Source organism: Erpetoichthys calabaricus, chromosome 3 (assembly GCF_900747795.2).
Source record: "Erpetoichthys calabaricus chromosome 3, fErpCal1.3, whole genome shotgun sequence".
Taxonomy (NCBI): domain Eukaryota; kingdom Metazoa; phylum Chordata; class Cladistia; order Polypteriformes; family Polypteridae; genus Erpetoichthys; species Erpetoichthys calabaricus.
The window spans coordinates 297,544,079-297,571,757 of record NC_041396.2 but is presented as its reverse complement, the minus strand read 5'-3'; the positions used below and the strand labels follow the sequence as shown (position 1 = coordinate 297,571,757).

Here is a 27,679-nt window from a genome sequence, read left to right as displayed (position 1 = left end):
CGCGAAAAGCGGGCAGACATAAAGGTAGAACACGCTGATATTTTTAAAACCGTTTCTTAGCGAGCACCTATGGGCCAAAGATAACCTCCATTCCAAATTTTAAGTCCCAAGTCCTCATGATTCGGGATATTTCATGATGAGTGAGTCAGTGGTATTTGGAATATATATATATATATATATATATATATATATATATATATATATATATACACACACACAGACACATACATACGTATATATAGATAGAGAGAGGCAGATTTAAATACTTCGGTACTAATTAGTTTAGATTATGTATTATGAATTTTATTGTTCTCTGATCATCGGCGTGAGAGATGATAAGTGTTTTTCAGCTGCGATTATTAGTATGATGAAATAAAGTTATTAAGCACAGGATATGATTTTTTTATATCGGGATGGAACATTTCTAGTTTACCGTTAAGTTAATGGAACATTTCAATCATGTGAGCTTTTCATTCTAACCTCGGTTATAATTGATTCCATTGTAAATGAGCAGTTTGATTATCGAGTACAGTTCATATCATAGGCTCATAGCAAGTAGCGAGCCGCGTACTCAAATTTTAAGAGAATTCCAATGAATAATGGGCCGAGTGGGCCGACGTCGTCACCTCACTCGCTGAAGGAGGCCCGGGCTGGTTTTGAGACCCAGTCCGCTCCTGAATAAAGTTTGCATTTTTATAGCATCTTGAGCAGCGCACACTCCGTCGGTGTTTGAAACGGGACGCTTATTTTTATTTTAGGTGGAAAGCTAATAATGTACGGCACAATTCACACTCTAAACTATAACAATTTGATGTACAAAACAATCTTTTTTTAATATAGCATCTTTCACAGTGTGCACTGGCAGAAAGAGTTTACAAAAAACTCTTATTTTATGTAGCATCTCTCATAGCACGCACTGAAGAAGAAGCCATCCTGTTTTATATAGCGCCTTTCACAGCAGGCACTGTCAGAAAGTGTGCGTTCTCTTATATAACGCCTTTCACGGTAAGCAAAATCACAAAGCGCCGAACACAGCAAAGTCTTTTTATGTTGCACTTGTTTGCTATACGGTCGTGTATGTGCCTGCTCTGCAAGTCCTACACGCACAAAGCTCATTCTTATATAGCGCCTTTCCTAACCCGTGCTGTCGACAGTGTTCATTTTCCTGCGATGTTTTTCGCACTCTACAGTTCTCTTTATACTAAAAGCTTCTTTTCATGTCGCGTCCGCTCGCTCCCTGCACAGACCCCCCGCCACCCCCCCCACCCCTACTCCCCCGTGATTGCTTCACAGCACTGCATGCTAAGACTGGCTTTAAGTAAAGCTGATTGGGCAACCAGAGAGCAGTACCCATCACGTCGATGCCAGTAAGTGGATTTCAAAAATGAGGAAACGGCCACAGTGGCCTCAAGGGGACATACAGTCATCACAGGCTGGTGACACACAACAAGAAGAAATGACAAAAAAGGAAAAAACCCAACCAAGAAAAGTCGCATGGGGCGCAGGACGTGTGCGGTGGAACCCACCAGGCTCCTCCCGGGCCGCCGCACTAACCACCAGGGCTTCAGCCCAGTAGACTCCCAGTGGCTTAACTTCGCGTGCAGCTTCGGCTTGAATTCCCAGTTCCTGCTTCTAACCCTAAGTTCCAATTTCCAGCTCCATTTTTGGCTTTCCAGTATTGTTTCGGACTCCTCCTTCCCAGTATAGACTTTGCACCAGTAAGGCTGCACGTCACAATCTCAGGTCCATCTCGATCTCCTCCTTTCATTCCTCATCTAATCCTTACATATAATTTGATAGTATCCGCATGTATGGTGTTCGCGTCAATACCTCGACTCAGTACAAGTTAGAAGCATGAGTAATGACGGCCGGCTATTAACAACGGTCATTGTTTAAATTTTAGCCGATCTCCGATCTAAAATGAGTGACGATCGCAACGCAGCCACAATAGCAGCGGCCGCGGAAAGGATGCGTATGAAACGAAGTCACGTGACTGACGAGGAACGTAGACTTGCTAATGAGACCAGACGTACACAACGTGCACAACATACCGATGAGCAGCGTGCGGCTACAAATGCTACTAACGCTGAAATAAATCGTGCAAATCGGACACAAAGGACAGATGAAGAACGTGCGCTACAGAATGCCTGCCGTGCACAAGCGACTGAAGAAGCTCGAGCAGCCGCAAATGCAGCTCAGCGTCACGGCATTGCCTTGTGCAATCACACAGATATTATTGAGGACGAAGTCCCGGAGCACCACTCTGGCACATTTGACAACCTGTGCACACATTGCAGCTCATTCAGCTTCACCTGTGAGCGCCGAAGAGCTGAGCCCCGTTTAAACAGGAAGCTCTTCATTACATCGGCCGAAAAGGTCTATTTTAGGCACAGATCAGTGCCATGATAACAAAATCATTTCAGGGACTTCAAAAAACAAATAATTATTTGCAGCGAAAGTATTGATTTCACAAACGTAGATTTTGTAGCCCGATTCGATCGGGCTCCCAGTCGCTAGTCTTATATATAAAGCAGACTGTAACAATCTTGCGGTCTTGTATGTATGTTATCATCCAGTTGAGGCTCATCTGTCATCTGATTAGGAAGTTGACTTGTAACTGTCTCAATAGAAAATCCAACGTCTGTCTGTCTGTCGGTCCGCTTTTCACGAGAGAACTACTTAACGGATTTTGATCGGATTTTTTCTAGAATTTGCTTGAACATTCCTGTTGATTTTGCAACTTCTCTCATCGCGCTAAGTATCCTAGTTCGCTTGCAGTAGCGATATATTCGCGATAATCTGAGACAGTGGCCGAAGGGAGGGGAAAGTTTGACGTCAGGAGTGGGGAGCCGGGCGGGGCCTTCCTCACTCGCGCGCCAGCCTCTGTTCCAATCGCTCTAACTGTCGCCATGTGTTGGAGTGGACTTCGCCTCCACTTAGCTAGCGATATGTTTGTTTATTGCTATTTAAAGTTTGTCCTGTTTTACTACTATGTGGGTAGAGCCGCAGGGTAGTAATTAATGATAATTCTTTACATTTCTATTGCGCTGATGGCTCCCAGTTCTCATTCTGACCCCTCCTCACATCCCCCTTACATTAAAGACTTTAAACCAGTAAATTCTGATTCCCAGTTCTGTTTCTGACTGGAACTTCATACCAGTAAGAGCTCTGGCGTTAGCTGCAGATCAGAATCCCAGGTCCAATTTCTCCTCTAGCTCCTCTAACGTTCAGGACTCCAAACCAGTTAATTCCCAGTCTCCGCACGACACTGGGCTCCCAGCTCTGTTCCTGACTCTTCTTTTCATCCCCAGTATGGACTTTATACCAGTAAGGCTGCAAGCCCAAGCTGCTCTTCACAATCTCAGGTCCATTTTGAATTCCTCATTTCATTCCTCTTATGTAAAAACACTTCAGACTGGTTCACTCCCAATCCCCAGCTTGATACTGGGCTCCCAGTTCTCCTCCCAGTCCTCTGACATTAAAGGCTTCAAACCAGTAACCTCCAATTTCCAGCTCTATTTCAGACTTGCGGTTCTGTTTCTGATTTGGACTTCATACCAGTAAGACCCCCCCCCCCCCCAAAGCCCCAGCCCAATGTCAGAATCCCAGATCCCATTCCAACTTCTCCTCTCACTTCCCTTCTGTTAAGCACTTCAGACCAGTTAACTCCCAGTCTCAACATGACACTGGACTCCAAGTTCTGTTTCTGGGTCTTCCTCACCTTCCCCATACACACCTCAAACCAGTAAACTTGCAGTGCTGACTTCTCCTCTCAGATACCAGTTAACTTTCATCCCAGCTCCACTTTAAATTTCCAGTCCAATTTCTGAGTCCTCCACTCATTCTACTTAAAGATTTCAAACCAGTAAATTCTGGCTTCATTTTGGCTCCCCAGTTTTGTTTCTGACTTGTTCTTCTCATTCCCAGGATGGACTTCATACCAGTAAGACCCCTCATCCCAGAGCCTGATGTCAGTTTTGGACTCCTCCTCTCACTCCTCTTATATAAGAGACTTCAGACCAGTTCACCCCCAGTCTCAGTCCCAATGCTGGCTCCCCGTCACATTCCACTCAGTTCTGTTTCTGACTCCACTTGTAGTTTCCTTACGTGACAGGCTTCAGACCAGTACAGTCCCAGTCCCACGTCTGACTCCCAGTTCTCTTCCTGGCTCCTCATCACATTCCTCTTCCAAAGAAGACTTTAGGTCTGCTGGCTTCAAGGCCCAACTTCAAACTGCAGTCCCAGTTCCATTTCAGAGTCTTCCTTTCATTCCCAATAACGCTTCACCCCAGTAAGCTCCCAGTTCCACCTCTGTCTCAGATATCCACCTTTGTCTTTTGACTCCTCTTTTCATTCCTCTTACATAAAAGATTTCAAACCCAGTAAACTGCCAATCCCAGCTTCATGCTGTTATGACTTTTTCTCCTCCTTCCCAATACAAGACTTTGTCACCAGTCAACTCCCAGTGCCAGCTCATTCTCATTCCTCTTACACTAAAGACTTCAGACCAGTAAACCCCCCCAGTTTCAGCCCCATTTTAGAGTCCTAGTTCTGTTTCTGACTCTTCTTCTCATTCCCTGTTTTGACTTCACAGCCATAAGCCTCCACTCTTCAGTTCCAGCTCCTCCTCTCATTCCCTTTACATTAAAGACTTGAAACCAGTAAATCCCAATCCCCACCTCCCAAACTCTCATTCCAAAAATAAGACTTCAGACCAGAAGACTCTGAGTTCCTGGTCGCTATTATTATTCCCAGTTTTGACTCCTGTTCTCATTCCTCTTCCATTAAAGACTTCAGACCAGTAAGCTCCAATTCCAGTTCCAATATGACCTCCTGGTTTAGTTTCACTCTTACTCTTCTTCCCAACACAAGACTGATAAGCTCCGAGTCTCAGCTCCAGTCAGATCAACAAGAGGTGGGTGCCTCTGGCTATGGGGGTCCGTGCAGCTTGCAATTTGACATGATGAGGAATCCAAGCCTGATGAGCCAGAAGTCTTCAAACTTGGGTATGAGGAAATACAACTGGGAATGTGGAAGGCTGGGTCAAACTGGGACGGTTCTGCTACCCCATATGCTACATACTGGGACCAACAGACTTTGTTAAATACTGAAAACTTCATGGACGTTAAAAGTTTAAAGTCTTGAGAGACTCAAAGCCAATCCAGTGACATTACAACCAGATGGCCCATCATTTCCAAGAAAAGACCCCAAAACCAACCCCGATTGTTGTGTTTAATGACCTTGGAATTCTCATTCAAATAACTTGGAGTTCTGCTTTGTATAAAATCACAAAGGCTGAGCTCGGATTTTCTTGATCTCCACAAAATATTAAAGTAGTCTGGTGGTCCTCATTAGGAACATTTTGAAAGCCCATCATCTATTTATCATATAGCCCCTTTCACATCTCTCTATTAATCATATAGTGCCTTTCACATCTATCATATAGCATTCCTCACATCTATCTATCATATAGCCCCTTTCACATCTCTCTATTAATCATATAGTGCCTTTCACATCTATCATATAGCATTCCTCACATCTATCTATCATATAGCCCGTTTCACATCTCTCTATTAATCATATAGTGCCTTTCACATCTATCATATAGCACTCCTCACATCTATCTATCATATAGCCCCTTTCACATCTCTCTATTAATCATATAGTGCCTTTCACATCTATCATATAGCACTCCTCACGTCTATCTGTCATATAGCCCCTTTCACATCTCTCTATTAATCATATAGTGCCTTTCACATCTATCATATAGCATTCCTCACATCTATCTATCATATAGCCCCTTTCACATCTCTCTATTAATCATATAGTGCCTTTCACATTTATCATATAGCACTCCTCACATCTATCTATCATATAGCCCCTTTCACATCTATCTATCTATCATATAGCGCCTTTCCTATCTTTCCCTCCTGACAGACCCTCCTTGCACCCTGGAGATCAATGGACAGTGGGTGGCGTTGAACGCTGAGGTGAAGTCACCCTGATGCTGTACATTCGCACTTTGCAGCACCACGTTTTCTGATCATTTCATCGACGAGCTGTGAAGTGTTCATGTCCAATGAATGTCGAACATCTGGCTCACATCACGCCGGTGTTTTCAAAGTGTGACACACAGTTTCGTCGCAGCTCACTCAATCAGAAGTGGCATCATCAAGGCCAGTAAGTGCCCAAAGACCCCCAAATGGTGTTGACGCTCCCAAGCCCCTCTCAGCACACATTATGAACGCCCCACATGTCCACAGCATATCATGATCAGAGATTGAGGTAGAAAATAAAAACCAAAGCTTTCCATCGGGTCCGCTTCTACGTCCATGTTGTTCATCTGTGATGAGCAGAGCGCGACTTCTGTGGGACGTCAGCCTTTGTTTTGCTAGCGCGGGTAACAAACCACAGGGGCCGCTCCCACCTTGCGTGATGCTTGCCAGCTTGGACTTCATCTTCTCCACATCACCCCCATAAAGCACTCGAGGGGTCTTTAGTGGCTCTTCACTGACTTGTGTGGCTCCTCCTTTGCTTAACTGAGAAGCAGGTCACGCTGGGAAGACTTCTTCACATATGAAGTTCGTTCTTTTGGCTGTTTGAAAGTTCCTAATATAAAGACAAGAATATTTATTGTCCAGCACTTGACCAGCAGGATAAAAACAGATGGAGAAAAACGAGAACTGGGCCTGTGTGACTGCATGCAGCGAGGGTCCCTTTAATATTAGGAGCTTTCAGGTGTTCCTCAAAACGTTCACCATCTAGTCTTAGCTACTTATGAAGCCTGCGACAGATCAAAATAAAGATTCTGGAGTCATCATATGGATGGTCCCATAAAGGAGTTCTGCTGTGGCATTCCCAGATAGGAAGGCACGGCAACCCTCGCCTGTCCAATCACACTGAAATACAAAAAGAAATAAGGAGAATGGATTGCATGATATGGGCGGGGCACAAGCAGAGGAAGGGGTCTCATTGGTCACTTTGATGTGAGGTGCTACTATGCGGGAAAAGAGAAAAAGTCCACATTAGAACTTGAGAAGAATCTGTACAAGAGCAGGCCGTTCAGCTCACCAGACCTCACCACTTAATTCTTCTAAAATAAAATCAAGTCGAGTTTTGAAAGTCCCTAAAGTCCTCCTGTCTGCCACACAACTTGGTCTCTTATTCCAAGTGTCTGTGGTTCTCTGTTTAAAGAAAAACTTCCTAATGTTTGTGTGAAATTTCACCTTCACAAGTTTCCAATGGTGTCACCGTGTTCTTGATGAACTCATTTTTAAGTCACCGTCTGATCCACCGCACTAATACACTTCATCATTTTAAACACTTCAGTCAGGTCACCTCTTAATCTTTTATTGCTCAAACTGTAAAGGCTCAGCTCTTTTAATCTTTCCTCATAACTCATCTCCTGTAACCCCTCAATCAGCCTAGTCGCTCTTCTCTTGTCCTTTTCTAGTGCTGTTATGTCCTTTTTGTAGCCTGGAGACCCAAACAACACTCAGTACTCCAGATGAGTCCTCACCAGTGTGTTATAAAGCTTGAGCAGAACCTCCTGTGACTTGTACTGCACACATCAAGGCGCTATATAACCTGACATTCTGTTAGCCTTCTTAATGGCTTCTGAACACTGTCTGGAAGTCGATAGCTTAGAGTCCACTACACTTCCTAAATCCTTCTCATAAGGTGGTCTCTCGATTTTCTGACCACCCATTTTGTATTTAACCCTCTCATTTTTACTTCTTATGTGTAATGCTTTACATTTACTGACATTAACTGGTTAAAAATCTTAACTCCTTTAATCTTTCCTCCTAACTCATCCCCTGTAGCCCTGAATCAGCCTAGTTGCTCTTCTCAGGACCTTCTCTAGTGCTGCTATGTCCTTTTTGTAGCCTGGAGACCTAAACTGCACACAGGACTCCAGATGAGGTCTCATCAGTGTGTTATAAACCTTAAGCAGAACCTCCTATGACTTGTACTCCACACATCAAGGCGCTATATAACCTGACATTCTGTTAGCCTTCTTAATGGCTTCTGAACACTGACTGGAAGTTGATAGCTTAGAGTCCACTACACTTCCTAAATCCTTCTCATAAGGTGGTCTCTCGATTTTCTGACCTCCCATTGTGTATTCAGACCTCCCATTTTTACTTCATGTGTGTAACTCTTTACATTGACTGACATTAAATGTCATCTGTCACAAATCAGCCCAAGCATATCTGCTGTCCAAGTCCCTCTGTGATGATTCAACAGATTCCAAATTATCTGCCAATCCACCAATCTTGGTATCATCTACCAACTTAACCAGCTTGTTACTTATATTCCTATCTAAATCATTTATACTTATTAAAAATAGCAGCGGCCCTAGCACTGACCCCTGCTGGTCACCACTCTTACTTCCTTAGAAGGCTGGCGTCCTTCCACATCTGCAATAAGATGCTGCAGATGTTCTATCAGACGGTTGTGGCGAGCGCCCTCTTCTACGCGGTGGTGTGCTGGGGAGGCAGCATAAAGAAGAGGGACACCTCGCGCCTGGACAAACTGGTGAGGAAGGCAGGCTCTATTGTAGGCATGGAGCTGGACAGTTTAACATCTGTGGCAGAGCGACGGGCGCTGAGCAGACTCCTATCAATCATGGAGAATCCACTGCATCCACTGAACAGGATCATCTCCAGACAGAGGAGCAGCTTCAGTGACAGACTGAGGAGATCGCTCCTCCTCCACACTATGTGACTCATCAATTCCACCCGGGGGGGTAAACGTTAACATTATATAAAGTTATTGTATGTCTGTATACCTGCATTGTTATCACTCTTTAATTTAATATTGTTTATCAGTATGCTGCTGCTGGAGTATGGGAATTTCCCCTTGGGATTAATAAAGTATCTATCTATTATATAGTGCCTTTCACATCTATCTATGTCTTAACATCACTCAATTCTGTTGAGGCTCCTCACACCGTCACCCTCTGATTCCTGTGTCTGAGCCAATTCTGCGCCCATCTACACCCTAAACTGCCACTTCTTTTAGTTTGATGCCCACCTATCATGTGGCACCTTATCAAAAGCTTTCTGAAAGTCCAGATCAATAATCTCATCTGCTCCACTTTGGTCGTATCCTTTTGTTACCTCCTCATAGAATTCCAGCATGTTACTAAAACACGACCTCCCTCTCCTGACCCCACGCTGACTGTTCCTAATAACTCCCGTCCTTGCCATGTGCTGCCCAATCTTCTCCTTAATTATTCCTTCCGTTAATTTTCCTGTGATGCACATTAAGCTTACTGGCGTATAGTTGTTTGGATCTGCCCAGTCACCCCTTTTATATAACGGGGTAATATCTGCCATTTACCAGTCCTTCGAAATCTACCCAGTGTGCAGTGACTCCCCACAAATATGTGTCAAGGGTTTGTATCTGTACTCGCTAACCTCCTTAAGCATTCAAGGGTAAATACAGGGTGATTCAAAAAGTTTCATCCGATTTCAAAGCGCCATATTTTTACAACCGTGAGGCACCTAGGAACCAATCGCATACCAACTGAAAGAGCGGGTCATAGAGTTTCTGACTGTCACCACTCCTAACAACACTGGATGATCTCTGAAATTGCATTGAAAGAGCTGTGAGGACAGTGACACCCGACATGATCAATCGAGTATGGGATGAATTTCACTATTGCGTTGATGTTGTCCGTATAGCTGCAGGAGGTCATATTGAGCACTTGTAAAATTACATAATAAACTTTAATCTCACCATTTACTGCATTGTTCTGTAATGATTTACAAGCGAAATGTATCATTTTGGGGTGGCACGGTGGCGCAGCGGTAGCGCTCCTGCCTCGCAGTAGGGAGAGGTTCGCTTCCCAAGTCCTCCCTGCGTGGAGTTTGCATGTTCTGCCCGTGTCTGCGTGGGTTTCCTCCCACAGTCCAAAGACATGCAGGTTAGATGTATTGGCGATCCTAAACTGTCCCTAGTGGGGACGCCCTGCTCGGGGTTTGTTTCCTGCCTTGCACCCTGTGTTGGCTCCAGCAGACCCCCCGTGACCCTGTAGTTAGGATATGGTGGGTTGGATAATGGATGGATGGATATATCATTTTGAAATTGGAATGAATCTTTTTGAATCACCCTGCATGTATTATGATTTGTTTGATTTCAGCCTATTTAATCTGAGCAGCTCTTCTCTCCCTACCATTTCCAAATCCCTCACTACCTCCTTAGTAGTCCCTGTTACTGCTGAGATGTTATCCACTTGTTCACATTTGAAGACCTCAGAAAAATGCGAGTTTAGAGCGTCTGCTATTTCACTGTTTTTTTTAAACCCTTTAACTATTCCTGATGCACTTCACCTCCTTCTTGACTGTTCCTTCACTTCAAACTAAACGTACAGTATATATAAACATTAATTTCATATTAATAACGTCATACATTATAGTTTTAGAATGAAAGCTGCTAAATGGCCGTCAGGGTTTCTTAGTCGTTAGCTTTGCAGTACCTTGCTGGTGTCTGCAGTCGTAACGCTGTAATTTTATTTTACGGTTTCCAGTTTGAATATCTACATTACTTACTGTACTTGCTTCTCTGTTGGCAGTAAATTTACTGTAAAATCCACAGTGACTATTTTTTTCCCCCAGTGCAGATTTCCACAGGGTGACCCCAACCCATAACACCACTGTGTCCACCTGCTGGCCACCAGACCCACAGAGCAGAGGCTCAGCCAGTCACCTGTATATGCCTGGGGGTGTAGGATGGTGGGGCCCACTAATCAAAATGCCGCCATTTATCCTCCCGAAATCGCAACTTTTTGTGTACAACTTTAATTTATCCCTGAAGCTAATAGTTCCTGATGACTATGGAAACTAAGCAGTATATTTAAACAAGAAGCAGTTGGGGTGGGGGAGGCAATGTCCCCAAATGGGGACACTGGGCTTCTTTTCATGTGAGGATAGAGAGTTCCATATTTATGTCAAATCACAATAACGTAACAGCAGGTATTAAACTGTTGTTTTCGGAGTAGGTTTGCAGTGCGATCAGCACGTGCGCAGAAACTTCCAAAAATGCACACATTCACACAAAAGTGAGATCAGAATATGGAAAGTTAAAAACTTGCAGTGGAAAGAGGACTGGTGGCATCATTCACAAGTTCAATCTCAATGTCTGCCTTCACAAACTTGAAGTGTAAACAACAACTGAAGACTTCATCCAACAATTCGTCTCCAGCGTGGAACTGAACCAAGTCAGGAGTGAAGACAGGGGGCACCCAACACCCCCCTCCACCGAGCCCCCAGCTCACTAGCACCATCACCACTGGGGTGATTTTCTGCTGTTCAGTTGTGGTCATTTCTAGCTCAACATTTCCATCCATCCGTGTGGAACCTCGTGTGTTGTGAGGAAGCTGGAGCTAAACCTCAACAAGCATCACACACAAGGGAGGAACAACCACCTGGTCAGGGCACAAGTCCGTCGCACACACACTAAATATGACCATCCATTTTGAAACTTGCTTAACCGGTTTGAGGTTGTGGGGAATCTGCATTTCATTCCAACAAGCATTGGGTGCAAGGTAGAAACAATTTTTGGACAGAGCGCCAGCCCATCACAGGGTGAACACACACACACACACACACACACACATACACTAAGCAGCACCATCACACAAATCCTCAACGTCAGAGTTATAACCAGCAAATGCACTCAACAACCTTTCAGCACCATGCAGCAGAATGGATGAGAAGCCCTGAGGTGTTGATGGGGGAACTGGCGGAGCCCACGTTCAAATGCAGACGTCTGCGGTTCAGCCAGTTTCCTCTGTAGCACCCTGGGGTGCAGAATGAAGGATAAAAGAAGTGCAAGTAGGACACAGGAGGTGAGAGGTCAGGGAGACCAAAATGATTAGATAGATAGATAGATAGATAGATAGATAGATAGATAGATAGATAGATAGATAGATAGATAGATAGATAGATAGATACTTTATTAATCCCAAGGGGAAATTCACATACTCCAGCAGCACCTTACTGATACAAAAAAAAAAACAATATTCAATTAAAGATTGATAATAAAGCAGGTAAAAACAGACAATAACTTTGTATAATGTTAAATGTTAACGTTTACCCCCCAGGGTGGAACTGAAGAGTCGCATAGTGTGAGGTAGGAACGATTTCCTCAGTCTGTCAGTGGAGCAGGACGGTGACAGCAGTCTGTCGCTGAAGCTGCTCCTCTGTCTGGAGATGATCCTGTTCAGTGGATGCAGTGGATTCTCCATGATTGACAGGAGTCTGCTCAGCGCCCGTCGCTCTGCCACGGATGTCAAACTGTCCAGCTCCGTGCCTACAATAGAGCCTGCCTTCCTCACCAGTTTGTCCAGGCGTGAGGTGTCCCTCTTCTTTATGCTGCCTCTCCTGCACACCACCGGCGTAGAAGAGGGAGCTCGCCACAACCGCCTGATAGAACATCTGCAGCATCTTATTGCAGATGTTGAAGGATGCCAACCTTCTAAGGAAGTATAGCCGGCTCTGTCCTTTCTTACACAGAGCATCAGTATTGGATATAAAGCAGAAGGTTACATCGAAAGGAAAGAGAAGAGCAGAGTTGTGACAGAGAGGTGTGGTATTGAGGAGACATGCCGTCGGGGATGACCCCAGTGGATGGCACTCATGGGCCAGGATTACTCTGGCTCTGCACCCAAGGAGCATTAAGTGGGATCCTGCTAAAGGCTGAGAAAGGAGTGGGACTCACAGGGTCCTCGAGAAGTATCCAGCGGCAGTCAGGACAGTTTTAGGCCTACGACAGATCTGAGCACTTCAGACACTATGAGGCCCCGAACCTTTCTGTATTCATGTGAGAAACACAGCATTTATTTTTACCTCTTGTGTAGCTGTGCAATTAAATAATTTACTAATTAAATTCAGTGGACACTTTTAATGTTATTTACCTAGAAAACTGATTTGTTTTATTTTTTCCCACAAAAAAGCTGACCTCTGAAAACACACACACATATTTTATATATATATACACACACACACAGTGGGTACAGAAAAGAATCCCCCCTTTGAAATATTCCCATTTTTTTTTGCTTTACAGTCTTGAATGAAAACACACAAAAATATTTCTTTCCAGCTTTACTTAGTCAATGCATCCTATAACATCCAAGTGAAAGATATTACAGCTACAGTTCAGAAGAATTTTTTTAAAAAATTAAAAAATCAAAAACAAGAAATCCTGAGATTAATAAAGGACCCCCCCTCCCCCCACCTCTAAACTCAATCAAGTGTAAGTGCCCACCATTTCCATTGCAGACCCTGGTTACTGGCTGTGATCAGTTGTAATGCGTGTGATTAGTGAAGCTGTTCATTCCCTTTCTTGGTAGTGCAACTGACAGCAAAAAACTGACTAAGGGTGGCAAGCAACTTTGAAAAGATCTCAGGGATAGAGTTGTTGAGAGACATAAGGCAGGAGATGGAGATAAAAAAATCTCAAAAGGCTTTCTCAATCCCAAGGAGCACAGTAAAGTCCATCATAAAGAAGTGGCGAGTGTTTGGTACTACTAGGACCCTCCCTGGATCAGGCCGGCCGTCCATCCAAGCTGGCTGGAAGAGCAAGGAGGAAACTGTTAAGAGAGGCTAAGAGGCCAATGGCCACTTTGAAGAAGTTACAGGATTTGATGACAAAGAGTGGTCATTGTGTGCATGTGACAGCAATTTCACAAGAAGCGCTCCACAATTGTGGCTTGTTCAGGAGGGTCGCAAGGAAAAAGCCACTTCTCAAGAAAGGCCACATGAAGGCTCGTTTGAGCTTTGCCAGAATGCACCTTGAAGATTCTGATGCCACATGGGAAAAAAAAAAGGTCTGATGGTCAGATGAGACCAAAATCAAACTATTTGGCCTCAATACCAAACGGTACACCAATGCAGTTCACCATCCACAACACACCGTACCTACAGTAAAGCATGGAGGTGGCAGCATTCTGTTGTGGGGATGTTTCTCTGCCGCAGGGCCTGGGGCTCTTGTTAGGGTAGATGGAAAAATGGATGGGGCAAAATACCGTCACGTTCTTGAGGAAAACCTGCTACCCTCTGCCAAAAAGTTGAAGATGGGCAGAATGTTCACCTTTGAACATGACAACGACCTGAAGCACACAGCAAAATTGACCACAAAGTGGCTGAAGGAGAAAAAAAAGTGAATGTCCTCATATGGCCAGTCAGAGCCCAGACCTAAACCACGCTGAAAATCTGTGGAAAGATCTGAAGATAGCAGACCACCAACACTCACCATCCAATTAGACCGAACTTGAACAGTTCAACTGTAAAGAAGAGTGGGGGGCAAATATTGAGTGGGCTCAATCTAGATGTGCAAAGCTGATAGAGAAGGAGCCCAAGAGACTCAAGGCTGTCATTAAAGCAAAAGGGGGGTCAACAAAATGACATGGGGGGGGGGGGTGATCCTTTATTAATCTCAGTAGGTCTTGTTTTTGATTTTTTAGAATTTCTCTGAACTGTACCTGTGACATCTTTCACGTGGATGTTATCGGTTGCATTGAGTAAGTAAAGCTGGGAAGAAATATTTTTGTGTGTTTTCATTTAAGGCTGTAAAGCAAAAAAATGGGAATATTTCGAAGGGGGGATTCTTTTCTATACCCACTGTGGATATATATATATATATATATATATATAAAACCAATAAGAAAAGATGCATCCATTCGATGGTTTTGCTTCAGATGCAGAACTAGGAGACCTCGATAGCTTAGAAGTTTAATAAATGCGGAGATAAACAGGCCTCAAAACTACCGAGTCCACTAGTTTGAGAGCAGGAACTACGAGGTGCGTATTATATACACATCGGTATCCCGGCAAAACATGGGAGTAGCTTCTGGAAAGTGGGCGGGATCAAAAGAGATGCCTATGCCAGGGGCATCGGCTTATGGGCCTCAGAATGTCTGAATTCGCTGAATCTGTCTGAGGCTTCAGACTGTCTCTTCTACAGCTGGACTCTATTGAGGTCCTCGTGGGCATGGAAAGATGGCAGTAAGGAAGCGGGCCGGTTTAAAGGATGTCTTCTTACTAAGGGTGTGAAGAGGAGTCGACAGTTTTAGAAAGAAGCACAGAGACACGTGGCAGCTCTTAAAGAGGTGGACTCTGACTGCTGTAACTGAATTTAACCTGTTTGGGTTTTATTGATGGCATTTGAAACTCCATTAACAGTTTTTATCTTTTATGCATCTATGAAGGAGCCTGCACCGCACTTTTGATTTGCTGAACATTGAATAATAAAAGCACCGCGCACTTCTGAGGCCCACCCCCCCACTCTATGTGTTTCCATCGCTCAGTCATCTCAGTTTACGACTGTCAATGTCACGGGTTCAAGAGGGAGCATGTCAGCTGTGGGCCCTGTAAGCACTTGACATGATAACCCCCAAAAAACCAAACCCCCTGACACAGCACTCATTCCATTGAAAAAAATCACACTTAACGCAGACTGGCGAATGGCGGAATATTTTAGAAAAAATCAATATATAAATACAACAATAAATAAATGTATTGTAAAATGTGACAATAAATAAATGAAAGCAGTGTATTATTTCGGGTTGCATTTGTGTCATTGAAATAAACAAATAATTAAATACATAATGAAAAGGGCAACAAAAATACTTTGACACACTTATACTGAGGTTTCATGCTATTTCACAGCACATTGATTTATTTGTATATTTACCTTGTTGTGCAAATAATTATGTTGACATATTGTTGTACTTTAATCGATGTATCGTCACATTTCACATGTATTTTATGTTGTCCAAAATGTTCTTCCATTCACACAAAGGGAAAAAATTAAAGTTGTCGCTTCCACCTGTCAGAGCAGTGAGGGCGGGCCCAAGTGATTCCCGAGTTTTAATTGGGTGCTGAACATGAGACACCAGACTCACAAGCTTTCCAAGCCTCTCGATTGGCTGTTGTCTACTCATCTGCATCTGCCAGTGGAATTACAAAGAAAACAAATTAAAATGAAACACAAGAGGTCAATTAATAAATAAATTCATACATACCTGAGAAGTTTCCACGTGGTGCTCACATTTGCCAGGTACCTGCTTTCTGCACACTCTACACTGGTGGTGCCAATTAAACTAGAATGAAGGCAGACAGACGTCAGCTTAAGGCCCTATCACACTACACGACTTTTTCATTAATTTTCTGTTGTGGACTTCATTTCCATAACCTGAGCATAACCAGTGGTCGTGTAGTTTGACATACCTGGTGACTCAGCCCAACCAATCTATGACTCTGTATCGTAGGGGCGGGCTCTGTGTGCACATGACAGCTGATGACCAATGAGCTGGAAGTAGAACGCAACCAACGTGGCTACAAGGAGTAAGAAACATGGGTGTTTTGAACCTCACAAAACAGAAGAGAAGCTCATCTGTCCAATGCCTCATGATTTATGTACCACAATAGAATGGAAAAAGGGAACAAAAAGGGGCCGAGATTACACAGTATGGGCACCAACTCCATCTGGCAGCCCATTGTTGGCTGTTAGAAAAAGGGATGAACTTGCAAAACTGTGTCAGAAAGTCGTGTAAATTGTCATGACCTGCACTCACTAGTCGTGTAACCTGTCATGTCCTATATTTGCTGGTCGTGTAACCAGACACCCTCAGGCAATGAAATCAAAAGCTGCATTGTCTAACTTGCCACTAACTTTGATTAAAAGTCGTGTAGTGTGTGGCTGGATTTAGTAAGTAGGATGTCATGGCCCAATACCCACCTTGTGTGCCCACCACCTTCACTTTGGTGCCCACATTCTCTTCTACCCAACTGTTCAAACGGATAAAAGGTTTCAAAGCAGCCCAATTGTTGTCCGAATCCAGCTGCTTACAGACAGCAGTCTTTTTATAGCGCCTTGCACACGCCCACAAGCAACTTGGGTATTTCAAATCAGATCTTTCAGACGTGTGCTTTGGTGATCTATGGCCACGCGTACACACAGGTATTTCCCATTGTGGCTAGTAGAGGGCCCCCACCACATGTGAAATGAGAGTCTCATAAAAAGCATTTTATTTATTTGAAACAAACAAACAAAACAAAAAAAAAATAATAATAAAATAAAAACAGCTAAGACAAGACAAACAGTTGTTTTAAAAAATGATGCTTCAGATAAGGAAAAAAAAAAAAAGAACCCTGAAAGGCTGTAGTAAAAATATTTTGATGTGGAGACCGGTATTTACATGATTTCAGATCAGAAGCAGAATATATATTTTTTATTTTACAGATACAGAAATAAGATGTTTGCTGGAGAGGTAAGGCTAAAGTTCATCATTGCACATAACTCATCATCGCGGTAAGATAGATATAACTTTATTATCTTTTAAAAAATACTAACACACAAAGAAAATAAATTGGTGGGAATTCCAGTTGGGGGGGGAGGGGGCGATGCAAAAAAAAGGGGGGAAAAATTCTGCTATCGCCGAGACCGTACACTTGTGTCTAACTGTCTGGCTTTATTACATTTCTTAAAAAGCTCAGACTTCATCATCCATATTGGAGTACAAAGGTGGACTGAAGCTTCCGGTTTGGGAAGGGGGGTGCCTAATAAGGGGGGGGGGGGGGTCAAGCAAGTGCAAAAAAAAAAAAAAAAAAAACTACGGAGAAGGGGAAGGTCAAAGGTCTCACAGTTGACTGCTAGAGCAACCTCCAGCAGGAAGTGCAAATGAGAGTCACGGACCATCCAAACAGAGGGGCCAATAGGGTGGGGGGGTCACCTCTCTGTAGAGTACATCTGCAATAGGGAGACAAGGAGAAAACAAAATCTTTGAAATGTCAGAGGGGCTACACTGACACAGAAAGGAGTACACTGCCACCTACAGACAGGGAGCCGTACAGCACATGCAAGTTAGAATTACACAATCTCTAGGAACCCTACTGGCATGGTTGTCCAGAGGAAGCCAAAATCTTCCCAAAAGGTGTACGCCACCATCACATACCGACGGACTCACTCACTCCGATTTGGATGCCTCGTGATCCATCACACTGCCAGGCTATGGTATGTGGTGCCCCGTCTGTGGTCCCACAAGGCAATCTGATCACACAGACACACCCACAGAAGTGCCAACACAGAACTGACCTGATGCTTATGCCATCGATTAACAGGCCAAAGGGGAGAGTCTTTAAATAATTGAGCCCTTTGATATCAAAAGTCTAGAAGTCAGTATCACATATTTATTAATTTTTATCTAACTTTATAAAATGTGACATACATGGGCTAGGGGGGGTGGGAGGTAGGCACCTTCAAGGCTCTGTGGAGGTAAGCAATACCAGCCCCGGGACGAGAGGAGGCACGGTTGTTAACCATCTCTCCCTTTATTTTCCTGCAACTCTTAATAAGCGGAATCTATGACCACGCCCCTACCTCAGGAAGCCCCTCCCCTTCCAGGACAACCACAATAAATAGATAAAGATTTTCACTCTGAAGGAGCCATTAGAAGGAGAAGGGCTGTTTTCAAGGGGGCAACTGTAGTTGTTTTTGTCTTATGAGGATGACTGTTTTTTTGTTATTAATAAAAAGGATCATCGGGCTGGTAACCTAGTCCTTTCTCCCATGGTGAGAGTGTCGGAGTGGTGGCTCTGAGGCTAGGGATCTGCATTGGCAATCAGATGGTTGCCGGTTCAAATCCCGTAAATGCCAAAAGAGCAAGGCCCTTAACCTGCAATTGCTGAGCGCTTTGAGTAGTGAGAAAAGCGCTATATAAATGCAAAGAATTATTATTATTACATATTTTGGAAAGCAATCATAATTTTAAAATCCGCATTTTGAATTTCAAGAACTGCCATCCCAGTTGGCTTGTAAGCGAGTGCCATTTATTTGCTTCACCTGTTAAGAGGTCAGCATTTTGAATCCTTGATGTCAAAATAAGGGATCAAATGTTAAAAGGGCCTGTGGACCACCTGCTACAACAGCCATATATGGTGCAGTGAAAAAGTATTTGCCCCTACCTGCTATACTCCAGTTTGAGCATTTGGGACAATTAATGGCTTCAGATCTTTAGATAAAATGTAATATTAGACAAAGGGGACTGTGTAAACATGAAACCATTTCTAAATTGCTGCTTAATATGTCATAAAGTTATCCAAAAGCTGTGAAAAGGTAATTGTCCCCTTAGATATTCTCTTAACCAGCGCACTGATCATTAGAGTCACATCCAGTCCTTTTAATTTAAACCTCAGCATACGCCGACCCTCATCATAAGAGTGAAGTGGGCACTACAAGAACATTAGGACTCAATCAAGAAGAAATGACAAAACAAAATTTGTTGACATTTACCAGTTAGGAGAGAGTGATCAAGCCTGTGGGGGAAGCCCCCACAATGACAGCCATTAATGGAGAACATTTGGATCAGGAATGTCTGGCCTGCCCAAATGACCCCCAATGGGTACAGTGATAAATTATTTAAGAAATCACTGAGGATTACAGAAGAAAATCCAAAAAACACTCGAGCCTCAGCTAGGATCAGCGGTTAGGACACCACAATAAGAAAGAGACGGAGGGGAAAAGAATGGGAGAGCAGCAAGGCGGACGCCTCTGCTATGCAAGAGGGAACATCAATGCAAAGAAACACCTGGACGGTCCTCAAGCGTTGTAGAATTACGATAGACGAGTCAAATGTTGAACTCTTTGGACCACACAGGATCCGCAGTGTCTGGCATACAGTAGCTGCCTTACAATAAAACACGGAGGTGCTGGTGTGATGGGGAGGAGATGCCTTCAAGACTTTCCATTATTAAAGGAACCAGGAATTATGCACTCGAGCAGAATATTCTTAAGGAGAATGTCCAGTCATCAGCGTCACTGGGTTATGAAGCTGGACAAGGAGCCAAAAAATAAAAGTGTGTTGACAACTGAATGGCTCAGAAGTTCAGGAGGGGCAGAGTCAAAGTCCTGACTTGTACCCAATGGAGATATTGAAGCCAGCAGTTGGCAATGGCTTTTTTTGGAATGGGGGTGCTGGATAACTTTGCGCCTTAAATTAATAAAACTGCAATGTGTGTTCACTCAGGTTCCCTTTCTCCAATACTACATTTTGTCTGAATGCCTGAGGCCACTCGGTATGTAAAATATGCAAAACCACAGGATGTCAGAAAGGGGGCAAATACTTTTGCACAGTTGGACAAGAAATCGAAAAACAGAGCAAAGAGTTGCTGACGCTGCTCAGTCCAACTCGGGTGCTGCAGCCAAGCTATGCCAGTGACCGCCTGCCCGACCCCAAACTCACCACCATCACCAGCATAACTCAACCCTGCTAACTGAACCCACACCACAATAAATACAATTCACAGAGCCAACGAGAAAGAGGACAACCCGCAACGGCACTGCCACTATGGCATCAAGACAGTGTCCACCTCATATAGCGCTTTGCAAGAGAGCACAGCAGCAGCAATTAAGTGGCCTCCAGCCCACATACAGGCATATCAAATGGAGTGAGAAACCTAACGTGGCACCCTGGTCCATCAGCGCCACTCAGTACAGCTGAGGGGAAGCAGGCCTTTTTGAGACCAGCTCAGTGGTGCCCAGTCCTCCAAGAATCAGTGCCGGGAATTTCAATATCAGGACCAACTCCTGGCTGAAAAAAATCTCCATAAATACGGTTTTTAAAAAAGAAAAAGTGCCTTAAGTTTTCTTAATATTATGGTAGAGAGAGAGAGAGAGAGAGAGAGAGCGCAACAGAGGGCGCATCCAACAGGCCACAATTTGAAGTGTTACATGCTCAACTGCAAAGGAGCTTTAACTTTCCCCCAAACTGCCAATTGTGGAAAAAAAAATCAAATCAAAATACATATTTCATAAAGCAAAGAAAAAAAATCCACAGTAAATCGATACGATCGTCTTAGAGTCATCATGATTAGGAGAGATAACCAAAAAGTAATGAAAATCATCGTCTTATGGCTCGATGTGTTCCGCTAAAATAGTAACAGGAAGCTCCATGGCTGCCCTGCTGACCCCCACCCCACCCCCACCCCCACCGCAGGCCACTTCCAGCTGTGTGCCACGGGGCTCTGCCCGCATCCGGGCCATCTGTCCCACCCCTATTGCCACGCCACAGTCTCTGGCCATTGGTGGCGTTCGGGGGTTCTGTCAGGAGGTCACGTTGTGAGAGCATCATCTGCCTGCAGACTGCGACTGTGGGGCTATGATGACGTGAGCTGGAATGGGGCCACCAAGTTCAGTGCGCTGGCTGCCCATGCCAGCCAAAACCGAGGTGGCCATGATCTCAGCGGCCGCGCGGGAGTTCAGCCCGTTGTGTGCAGCAGTGCCGACAGTCAGGGAACTGTGCTGAATCACGGCGGCTGGGGATCCGATCGGCTCCGTGCTGTCCTTTGGGCTTTCCTCTCCTGGAAAAGAACAGAACAGAACATATGTTAATGGTAGTCTGTGCATCAGTGGGGGCCTTGCATCCAATCAAAATCCTCCCAACAGAGCAAAAAATGACGACAACATCCATTTATAGAGAGCTGTAGAATCTCAGTATCACTGTAGTTGTGGGATGGTGTTATGTATTGGTTCCAAGTTCTGTGTATTTTATGTTTTGTTGTTGTTTTTGCTCCTAATCTCCTCCTCCTATATGTTATTTTTGTTGATTTTGTAAGTGATGTTGTAATTGTGTACTGTCTCTTTAAATGTAGTTATGGTTCTTGTGGGTGGAGCCATTCCAGAACCCCTCCTCCATCAGGCTATTTCAATGGACTGAGAAGGCTCAGGAGTTGGAAATCATTCACTTATTGGAGTTTCATATTGCTATTTCTTGTTGGGATTCTTGCCTTTTGTGACTCTTTGCTTCTGTTTTAAAGATTCTGATTTATGAACTGTGGATATGGACTTGTTTATTTAGGATTGCCTTTACGGCAGGGGTCTCCAACGCGTCGCTTGCGAGCTACCGGTAGCTCGCAACCCCTTTTCAAATGGCTCGCCAAAGGGTTAATGAATCCTACATAAATTTTAAAACTTGATTAGTCAAATTAGGGGTGGGCAATCTTTCCAAAAAACCATATCACGATCCACAATCTGAATTGCAATCTATCTTTTCAATGTGGCATACACTTAAGAGAATATCCGGACTCAACTCATCAAGACCTAAGTAACACTTTATTTTAAATATCAAACAAAGTTGAATTCAATTTGTCTCTGGTTTGCTAGCTAAGCGGAGTTAAGGTACATGCCCCGAAGCTGGCGAGTGAGTGAGGAAGGCCTCTCCCCTCAGCCCGCTGCCTTTTTCTTTGGTTTGCGCAAATAAATCGGTACCACAAGCAAACTATGATACATAGCGAAATGAGAGAAGTCGCAGAATCAACCGGAATGTTCAAGCAAATTATAGAAAAACACCCAATCTAAATCCGTTAAGTAGTTCTCTCATGAAAAGCGGACTGATATACAGACATTGGATTTGATATCTTCTTATATAATACGCTACAGTGGCTGTCTGTTTGTCCCTCCAGGATTTTAAATCACCTTTAGCTCGCAAACCATTTGACCTATTAACCTGAAATTTGGTACACATATACTACGTGACCTCTATGGTGATGATTTTTATTACTCTTTTTATTTTTATTTTACTTTATTGTAGAATCGACTCTCGGCAGCAGGGCTGCCGTGCGGCGCATGCGTATGGCTAAATCATTCTTGAGGCAGATTAAAGACTTAAGTGCCAGCTTAAGTGAAAAATTAATAAAAACTTACTAAGTAACTGCAACACAAAAACAGACTTAATCAGTTTTAATGCGAAAAGATGCCGACGGAAGAAGAGAAGAAGCGGGCTGCTAGGGTGGAGAAAAGAAGAGCAGCTCAGGAAGCAGCCAGCGCATCAACCTCTGAGCAAACGAATGCTAAACATACAGAGAAAGAGAATGAAAACGGTTAAGTCAAGTGTATTTACTGCATGTTATCGTGCAGTCCGCCGTTACTGGTTTTATATATTAGTAAACCTTCAAAATAATGAGCAGTTAAAGTCTCAACAGCACTCTCAGCATTTCTGGAGCTTAGTAGAGCCAGATAACTATAAGAATCTTCACCAAGCAGCTCTGAAAATGCCTGCTTTGTTTGGGTCTCCATACCTTTGTGAGTCTGACGTGAATGTCATGAAATCAAAGTTCAGAACAAGACTGACAGACAAACATTTAAATGACTCCAGAAGAGCGAACCTAAGTGGCTCCACTCCACCATACACCTGCCTCTCTTGTTGACTCCATGCAGTGCCAGTCATCTGACTAACTGAAAAATACATCACACATGCAACTGGACCTGTGAATACTCTTGTGAAGTGAAACAGTAACATGTAACAAAATGAAAAATGAATAAGTAATATCTATGTATTTGGAATTGCATTGTTTTGTTTTGACAGCATTCATGTTTTAATTCAATAGTGTGAGGTACACTAGAAAATGCATACAGACATAGAAAATGCACTTGCTGGTAAACTACATATTTTTTTGTGATGTTTTAATGCAAAACGTGAGCTGTGGACACAAACATTTTGTAAACTTTCAGGCAAAACAAGCTTATTCAGTTTGTTTGGGTTGAAATAAGCTATGAGAATAAACGTTAGAAAACATGAGTAGCTCTCGGCCATTTTCATTCTGTAAAAGTAGCTCTAGCGGGAAAAAAGGTTGGAGACCCCTGCTTTAAGGTAACTCCTTTGTGTCTTTTTTATGCCTTTCTTTGCATTGTCTAGTTTTTTTGATTTTTCATAAACATACTTCATTTTCTCTTCTAATACAAGCTGAAGGTTTACTGTCATCCCTCCTCTTTTTTGTTATATTTATAGTTGTTTTGCCAGGTTCCTATTTTGGGCATGTTCCAACTGAAGCCAGCAGGTAGTAAGAGGGACCTGGCTGAGTGCAGGCGAGCCTCTGCACGGCAGATTAGTAAGGATTCTGGTCTGAAAGCAAAGGTTCACATACTTTTGCCACTCACAAATATGTAATATTCGATCATTTTCCTTAATAAATAAATGACCAAGTATAATATTTTTGTCTCATTTGTTTAACTGGTTTCTCTTTATCTACTTTTAGGACTTGAGTGAAAATCTGATGATGTTTTAGGTCATATTTATGCAGAACTATAGAAAATTCTAAAGGGTTCACAAACTTTCAAGCACAACTGTATCTGAGGAGAGAGAGTTTGTAGCATTATTAACACTGCGGATCAAAATTATCTGCCAGCAGGGCTTAATGTGAATGTTTGGTCAGCTCACCTTTATTTTTCCCTTTTTCTATACTGTGAACACTGATCAGCCATACCATTAAAATCATGGACAGGTGAAGCAAAAGGGGAGCTGGACGGATGAAAAACATGTTAAGAATGCAGAGACTGGTCAGAATGCCCATGTTGACCCCCGTCCACCTCCGAAAACACCTACAATGGACATGTAAACATCAAAACTGGAAAATTTAGCAATGGAAGAATGGGGCCTGGTCTGATGAACCACATTTTCCTTTAGATCATGTAAATGGCCAGACGCGTGTGCATTGTTTACCTGTGTAAGTGATGGCGGGACGCCCAAAAGATGGAAGGATGGGGGAAGGTGGCTACTTTACGGCACTGCCTCCAACAAAATGCTTGATGGCAGCTCCCCTGTACAGCGGTGCCCCTGATTTCCACAGGGCACCATGCGACTTGGAGCTCAATATCTCAGCCCTGATGGGTACCATGGGTGCTGCAGAAGAGACATGTGGCATGATGTTTCCGCCTAACCCAAATGGCCAATATAAAAGTACTGGACTGACCTTTCAGAAAAGAACCAGAGTCGTGTGGTAGGTGTACGAAGCTTGCTGGCAGGAGTGAAGGAGAAAGAGACAAATAAAGAAGAAGAATTTAGTATTGTGACAAGTGTTTACTTGTGGCTGTGGTGGTGAGAACACTTTGTGAAGAGTTTCTCTTAATAAAATATGATCCCTGTATACTTTTAACTCGTGCCCTGTGTCTGTTGAGTTGGGTTGGAGGAGCAACAGTACCCTGTACTGTCCACACTTGGGGAAAAGATTGCTGCAGGAGGCACTACATAAAGTAAGCAAGCTGGCAGGAGGCAGTCTGAGGCTATGGGCCAGGGGTGGGAAAAGTCGTTCCAGGAGGGCCGCAGTGGCTGCAGGTTTTTGTTCCAACCCAGTTGCTTAATAAGAAGCACTTATTGCTCAAGTAACACTTCTGTTTCATTTTAGTTGTCTCGTTCATTAACATTTTGAACCCTTACTGCTTATTTAAGTCTTAAACAGCCGTACTCTTGGTTTATAATGGCTCCTTAGTAACAATAAGATGCAAATGACAAAAGAAACCAGCATTTCCTCATTTAGCTTGCTACCATTTACACCTGTGTGTATTTATCATGTACTATTTGGTTTAATGAAATACTTGGAAGGTAAGTGAAGAGAAAAAAAGTGAAGGACTGAGAATTACTTGTCCATTTTAGCCTTCAAATCATTTGGATGAGTTCCTTAGAAAGAGGAAGAAAATCTAGGATATGAGAATGACCTGACGTGGAAGAATTAAAGCACTAACAAGCCATGAAATAAAATTATTGGGAGTGATTGGTTTCTAATTAAGCAACTGGGTTAGAACAAAAACCTGCAGCCACTGTGGCCCTCCAGGGCCAGACCACCCCTGCTCTAGGCAATGATCTGCTTGGAAACCTTAGAACCTGGCATTCATGTGGATGTTACTTTGACATGTACCACCTACCTAAAGATTGTTGCAGATCATATACAGTACACACCTCCATGCCAATGGTATTCCCTAACGGCAGTGGCCTCTTTCAGCAGGATAATGCGCCATGCCAAACTGCAAAAATTGTTCAGAAATACTTTGAGGAAAATGACAAACATTTTATGCTGTTGACATGGTCTCCAATATCCCCAGATCTCAATTCAATGTGTGGGATGTACTGGAAAAGCCAAGTCTGACCCATGATGGCCCCACCTCGAAACTTAAAGGACTGAAAGGATCTGCAGTTAGTGCAGATATAACACACCTTCAGGGGTTGTGTGTAGTCCATGCCTTGCGGGTCAGCATGAGGGGGACCTACACAATATGAGGCAGACGAGTTTAATGTTGCGGCTGATATATGAGGACTGATTGAGATCATTTATGTTAGGTAGAATTTCTTGAGGGAGCTGGGCGGTCTCATGGCCTTGGAACCCCTGCAGATTTTTTTTTTTTTTTTCTCAGGCCGGAATTTTTTTTTTTTTTTCTGTCTTCCCTGGCCACTGGGTCTTACTTTTATTCTATGTTAATTAGTATTGCCTAATTTTATTTTTTATATTTTGTTTTTTTTCTCTTTCTTCATCCTGTAAAACACTTTAAGCTACATCATTTGTATGAAAATGTGCTACATAAGTAAATATTTTTGTTGTTGTGTGTGTGTGTATATATTCCTTTTCACAGGACTGCTTGTGCTGGACAGCATTATTTTCTTTTTTCCATTTTGGATTCATCTGGCATTGGACTATACTTTTAGCATCTGGACATTTGTTGACGGCTTTACGTATTTGACCTGCTGTACAGTAAATTCTGGAACTGGATGTTGATGTAATACAGAGGGTTATGGTGGTTCAGGGTTTGTGTTAAGTGTTGATGGGGTTTACACATTGTGTTTTGTCTAAGTGACAGTACATGACGTATAAAGAGTTTATTGTAATACTTGTTATTTGGAGTCATTGTTTGAGGTTGGTGTTTTTGTGATACTTGTAGTTTGTGTACAAGATAATTGCAGTAAGTGTCGGTTTCGTGGGACATGTTTGTGTAAAAGTTAATTGAGATAAGTGTTTTTGGGTTTGTGAGACATGTACGGTGCCATCCATAATGTTTGGGACAAAGATACCTTGATTTTTCCTCGATCTGCCCCTCTGCTCCAGTGCTTAAAATTACAAATCAAACCATATAGACTTGTGATTAAAATTGCACATTGCAGACTTCCATTTAAAGGGATTTGCATACATTTTGCATACATCTGTTGTTTGCAAAGACTGGTTAAAGTCCGCAATTCATGGACATCACCAGGTGCTGAAGATCTACTCTGGTGATGCTCTGCCAAGCCATCTTCAGCTTCTGATTGTTTCAGAGGGACTGTCCCTTAACGTTTTCTCTTCAGCATATGGATAGCATGCTCAATTGGATTTAAATCAGGTGACTGGCTTGGCCATTTAAGAATTTTCCATTTTTTAGCTGTGACAAACTCCTGTATTGCTTTAGCGGTATGCTTGAGATCATTATCTTGTTGTAGGAGAAACTGCTGTCTAGTGAGTTTGGAAGCATTTGCTGGAACTTGAGCAGATCAGATGTTTCTGAAAAACTCAGAATTCATTGTGCCACATGCCGTCAGCAGATCCATCACCAATGATGAGAAGTGTGCCAGGACCTGTGGCAGCCATACATGCCCAAGCTGTTACACCATTACACCCCCAGCATCATGTTTAACAGATGAGGTGGTCTGCTTTGGCTCCTGGTCAATACCTCGTCTCCACACTTTGCGCTTGCCATCACTCTGATGAAGTTCATCTTTGTCTGGTCTGTCCACAAGACCCTTTCACAGAATTCTGCAGGATTTTTGAAGTCCTTTTTTGCAAACTGTAGTCTAGTGATCCTGTTTTTGTGGCTAACTAGTGGTCTGTATCTTACAATGTGGCCTCTGTATTTCTGTTCATGAAGTCTTCTTCAGAAA

General features: G+C 43.3%; 1 protein-coding gene across 1 annotated transcript in view; it reads right to left on the bottom strand.

Annotated features, from left to right (window-relative positions):
* Positions 1–17,026: 17,026 nt before the first annotated feature.
* The window catches only part of atf7b (activating transcription factor 7b), a 159,848-nt gene continuing 149,195 nt past the window's right edge, over positions 17,027–27,679 (bottom strand). Inside the window, 1 exon segment of the mRNA XM_028825839.2 lies at positions 17,027–21,365. Coding sequence (XP_028681672.2) covers positions 21,133–21,365 — 233 coding nt within the window. The 3' untranslated portion in view covers positions 17,027–21,132.